The sequence below is a fragment of the Egretta garzetta genome, unplaced genomic scaffold (genome assembly GCF_000687185.1).
Source record: "Egretta garzetta isolate BGI_Z169 unplaced genomic scaffold, ASM68718v1 scaffold161, whole genome shotgun sequence".
Lineage (NCBI taxonomy): Eukaryota > Metazoa > Chordata > Aves > Pelecaniformes > Ardeidae > Egretta > Egretta garzetta.
Genome location: NW_009258754.1, coordinates 1,606,680 through 1,612,679, shown reverse-complemented (window position 1 = coordinate 1,612,679; position 6,000 = coordinate 1,606,680). Strand labels below are relative to the sequence as shown.

Sequence of the window (6,000 nt, the reverse complement as noted above, 5' to 3'; positions counted from 1 at the left end):
TGACATTTATTGACAACATGATTACAAAAACATGGTAAGGTAACCTATAAGTTGCTCAGGAAGTCTTTTGTGCTTATCCTAGCTTCCTATGGACTGTGACATTTCCTCTTGATGACAATTTCCAGTGTGTAAAATGAAAGAGGTTCTCCTGCCCTTGCTTCAGAAACTGAGCAGTTTTAAAGTTAGACTAAAGTCAGCACTGGATGAGTCCGAGTACGCAGAGCTCAACTGCTCTAGGTTTCAAAATGTTCCATTTGTCCCAATCAATGCACATTAATTTCAACAACAAAAAATGGAATGTTTTGCCAGGCAGTGATATTAAATACTGCTCTGTTTTGTATACCCACTCATAATGAACCATGTTGCATTTATTTATTCGTTATTGCTTTTGGCCTTTGTCTTCTGTATAGCTTTGTCCAGCCTTCAAAAGTCTACTAAAAGCTATGACTGGAGAGAACATAACAAGCCTGCTTCTCTCAATGGGACTGCCCCAGTTTAGACTGCAGTGTGTTGAGAAGATCCCTTGTATCCAATCCTTGGAGTGAGACCGGAAAACAAGACCAGCTTTAACTTGAAGTGGACAGTTCATTTATGCAATATCTGGCTTCAGATAATGAAAGGCACCTGCAAAAAAGCAAAAGAAGCTTTTTAAGTCATGCTGTGACAACCTCACAGCATGGGGCCATGCCAACTACAGGTTGACATTGTCATATTTAATACTGATATATCAAAGGAAAGGGACTAATATTTTTATTCCTAGGACAAGTTTGACAAAACTCTATGTATCTGGGATTATATACTGTAATGATTCTTGAGCTGACCTCATTAAGAACATGTGTTTCTAATAGTGGAATGCCAGTGGTTATTTCATTTTGGACAACCCTTATGTTTTACCTAATGGCAATCAGGTTTCATGTCTCAACAATTAATAACATCAAGATGTTGTTGACATCACTTAAGAAAATAATTATGCAGCAGAAATCTTGCTCAAACAACCAGCTATCTCACCAGTGCACTCTGCTCGGCTTTGGAGAGAAGTACAGTCAGCCATTAAGATCTCTGCTCATAATTTTCTCTGTTACAGACAGAAAGCACAGACCACTGATAAAGGGGTGCAGTATCGCACTTCACGGTGTGAGCATCCTGATACTCACTTTGTCCATATTGTCCATACTGGTAGCCTGTGACAGGGTCCATGCTGTAACCCGTGGTGCTGTAGGTTGGTGGGCAGTAGGACTGGGATGTGGGCAGGCTGTCTAAGCTCTTCATGTGATCTAGCCGCTGGCTGCAGCTGGCTGAGACAGTGGTGGTGGGCTCCAGGCCCCCAGTTAAAGGGGACAGGGCATAATCAGTTTGGGGCTGGTGCGGCACACCACCGTGGTTAGTCAGGAGTCCCATTACCTAAAAGGCAGAATAACAGAAAAGAGTTAATATAGGTGAAGAACTCTCTTGCTCACCGAGCCATGGGAGTTCTCAAGTCTGTCGTTTGATTTCCTAAAATAGGTGGACTTGGTATTGTGAATATCTAATCCAAAGAGGAAGTGGAATTTGGTTGCATCATCCACCAAAATAAAAACTGATGGCTAACAACCAAGAAAAAGGGATACCAAGGGCAAATAAGGAAAACCATTTTAAAAACTTTTATGATTTTAGAGTGCCTGACCCCATGCCCCAGCTGGGATCTCTGCAGATGTTTATTCCCTGAGGACTCAACTATAAGAGAATAAAAAGCAAGTAGAGGTTCTTTAGCCATGCTGTCCTGCATGATCTACAAACACAGAAAAGCTGTGAAAAAGCTCACACCATTGTTTTTTTCCCCAAGATCAGCACTCATTAAATTAATTTGGAGTGGATCACAGCCACCCTATCGATGGAAGTAACAAAGAATCCCAGCACCAAGAACAAGATGAATACGTGGTGAAGCGGCAAAGCAGCCATAACTCCTGCTGCCTACACGCCCTCTGCGCTGGCCCGTGAAGAAATGAATGCGAGAGAGCAAAGTGCTGGTCATAACACCAGTTTTCAACTTCATCCACTGAGTTAGAGGACACAACAGAAATGATCTGGCATTCCAGACCGGCTTCAAGTCAACGGTGACTCCCTTAACAAGCTACTTGTATATGAACAGTTATGAAATCAGCAGTCAAGATTAGTTGACAAGAGATTACTGGAAAATGCATGCTTGCCCCTATAAAAACCGAGCCCTCAAGGCCTTAATTTCCAGTAGAAAAGCAGAAAAAATTTCAAAAGCACCTGTGCTCTCAAGCAGGAGCAAAGGAAGCTACAGGGATAAGTTCCTGTTGTACGCAAACCACTCACACTAAGTTGGTCTGCATTTCCTTTCCCAGCACATCTCTATACCACATTTCGAAAAGAAGTAGTACTGAGAGAATTGCTTGCTTCTGCTGGAATAAGTTGCACTTCAAAGCCTGAGAAATAGTCTGCAGCTTATAATGGATGGATGGCGTACAGCTTCTGCCAAAACAGCACATTCTGATAATTTACAGATTGTTCTTCCTCCAGAAAGGCATTACAAATATCTGACATATGCTATTTGAGAATCATTTCGCTTTACTGCAGTTCTTACCATAAACTAAAAAGAAATTATTAAAATGGAGTCTATTTTGTAAAGAATAAGTCAATCCTCATATGAACATTCTTGAACTGTATTTATTTTCCATCACAAAAGGGATCATTATTGTAGGGAGCTTGTGGTCCCAGCTCTAAGTTTTGTTTGTTTTTTAACAAAGAAATGAAACAAGTCCCAGGGATCACACTTTAAGTAGGAAGACCTATCCCGGACTTACATGTTTGATAAGGAAAAGAGCAAGAGGCACAAGCAGAGTACTTCAAGAAGAGACCCCCCCCCAATACCTGCATCAAGAACACAAAGCATCAAGATGCACCCAAGACATCTCACCAAAAAAAAAAAAAAGCACCAAGAAGTTCAGTTACTACTTACAGCACCAGAACGTTCACTTGTTTCGCTAAGTAGAAAAACATGAGTTTAACTGATGGTATTTTCTGCATGTTTCACGAACTGAAGTATTCACACAAAAAGAAGTTTCAAAAAATATACAAAGGCTTCCTTTAGATACCGAAATCTTATAACTTGTAAGTTAAAGACAGAAAAGAAGAATTTGGATTCAGGCTATAAGATATTTTCTATTTAATTCAAATAATCTTTTCAATGCACAAAACCTATTAAAAGAATTTGAGGTTAATAAAAAACAACTTATAAAAAAATTCTGGAATCACCACAGATTGAAAAATCGTGTTATTTGCACAGCAACCTGCAGAGCATTTTGTCCTCAAACCCCCTAAAAGCTGAAATAACCAGGCTCTCAACTTTTTCTTCTAAAAATTGGTTCCTCGAAAGTATTAAAATTTCTAAAGATTATTTTAAGTAAGTTTTTCTATCTTAAGAATCACAAATCTTTTTCTTGTACCTTTGGAAAATTATGTGGTCCTGAAAATCTAGCCTGCTTGATGACCTGACATTGCATCAGCAGGACACAATATTAGAACCTACGTTCATTTAGGTTATATTAAACCTTGTCCTTTAAAATTAACACTAATAAAGTTAAAAGGAGAGAAAGATCGACAAAAAACATAGTTTAACTTAAACATTTACACTGAAAATTACTACTTTGGAAAATATTTACGTTGGCACAAGTATCATGGTTTTGACTACAGTTTAAGACACACATGGTTTATCAGAAATCTGAAATAAGTGCACAGCCCTTTCCATTCCCGCACAGCACCTATGTGATACTGATATTTATGGGGCTTTACCACATTCTGTTCCAAGTTCACGAGCAGAGAGAACGGGCTGGGTCGCGTCGCCCCTGCAGCCCTGCAGGAGCCCCAATGGCAATCTTCTCTGCGTGAGCGCTCTCACATCACACCCTGTCTCTACCTGGACTTCTAGGACCAATTGCTGAGTTGGGCAAATATCTATGTTACCAACTACATACTTTAACTAAACTTTTTTCTGTTTTGTATTTTCAACAGACTGGAGCCCAAGGCAACGTTATTTGGACTTTGCCAGCAAAGCCAATGAGCTCAATAACTTTGGGATCGGAAGTTATTTTAGAGTTTGAGATCAGCCTTGCAATTTAAACCTGGATCCAGACACAATCTCAAAAGCCACTCAAATTTTGGTAGCATCTATATTTGGATAGAGATTTCTCTTCTCTGACAAACTGAAATTAGCATTTGATGAGATTTACTTTAAAACTTTTCAATTAATCAGATAATCCAAGTCTTTAGGCATCTTTTTATTAACCGCATAAGCATCCAATAGACACTTTGGAGCAGAACTGACACAATGCTCTGTCTCTGAGGTGGAGAAAACTGAAGTCTGAACAGTAACGATCTTCTCAGAAATATCTTCTTCAGGGGCCTTCAGAATCATCCTGCAGTTGATTAGTATCTAAATAATTAGATTTTTGGTCATGCCTGTTTTGAAAGCTATAAGGGAAGTAACCTCAGGGCAGAAGCCTTTCATAGGGTATGTGCCATGACCTTATCACCCATACAAGGAGTTACAGGAAGGGCATGGCTGACTTTCACCTAATCAATTAGAAAGCCATTAATGGGCCATGCCTGCGAGATGCTCAGCACCCGAGATGCTCAGCACCCTCATCTTAGTGGTGTGCATAAAGATCTGGATTCTGCAACTCAGATCTTCTGCTGATATGAAACAGTATAGTTCTAAATAGGTAAACAGATCTGATGGGGTTACAATAATTAAGGAAGAAAATACATTTATTCAATCCATATACCATCCAAATTGCTAGAAAATATGTATTTCCCTCTTAATTACTCTGGGAAACCCAAAGTAGTAATCGTGAGCCTCACTGATCCAGATCCCAAAGAAGAAAAAAATCAAGGGCTGATCTAACACCTAGAGCCAAATGCAACTATTCATTTTAGAAAAGAAATCCTATAAATGAAAAAAAAAAAAATAATCAGGCTGTAAGCTTTTTGGCTAGATATATCTTGTTCCCACTTTTTACAAAAAACACGCAGAAATGTTGACACATAACCTTTGAGCAAATTCAATAAAAAGACAGTATAATTGATAAAATAACTATTCTATTAGACACAAAGGCGCAATTAGGTATAAGCAAAGAGAACACGGCGAACTGCAACAACCAAATGCTACAGAAAAGTTTTCAGAGAGCACATCCCAGGCAATCCAAAACATTCATTAGGCCAAACCCCTTGCTTGTGGGGTCAGCACAGCATCACTAGCTGAGGGTATGATCCGGAAAGAAGAGAGAAACTGAATGATGAAAGCCTTAGAGACCATGTACGCAACATCTGGTCCATCATCAGCTATTAGAAAATACTTCCATTATCAACAAAATAAAGGCCATTAAACCGAGAAAAAGCTTATTCTATTTAGATGAAACATCATGCCTGTTAATGTGGTTGGTATTTTAGAATGTAGGACCTACCATAGGCACAATAAAATTCTCATATGTTTTAATTCATTTACGCATGCCTGCATTTAATATGCTTTGTGACCATGTCTGCAATTAATATGATTTATGAGCACAGAACATGTGCAATATTTTTGGGTACAGTGATACATTTTTTTTCTCCTCCTGTGAACGAAAGATTTAATGAAACAGCTCAAGGAAAATTGTTGGCAGTTAACGTATTAAGTTGAACTGACAGAATCATGAGTAAACTTTAGTGGAGTTAATGATATCCTCTTATCTGACCCTGACACATTTGCAGCATGTAATTTACAGAAGCTCTGTCCAGGGAATCTTGACAAATGCTCCTAACGATGTCAGGGCAATGTTCCATTCTAATGTAAAACAGATGTGGGTCAGATACCCTCATTCATCACTAACACTGAAAATTTCAAACTCCTTCCGAGATGAATGGCATTACCTGCTGTTAACTCCTTTCACTGTAGAAAAATCTCTCAAAAACAAAATACTGCACAAGAGCGAACACAAGAAGGATGGTTCTCTTGCATTA

General features: G+C 39.0%; 1 protein-coding gene across 1 annotated transcript in view; it reads right to left on the bottom strand.

The window, feature by feature from the left end:
* Positions 1-589: 589 nt before the first annotated feature.
* Positions 590-6,000, bottom strand: part of PAX3 (paired box 3) — a 93,926-nt gene continuing 88,515 nt past the window's right edge. Inside the window, exons 8-9 of the mRNA XM_035888837.1 lie at positions 1,155-1,401; positions 590-624 (exon numbers count right to left, since the gene is read on the bottom strand). Coding sequence (XP_035744730.1) covers positions 590-624; positions 1,155-1,401 — 282 coding nt within the window. The remainder of the gene's footprint in view (positions 625-1,154; positions 1,402-6,000) is intronic.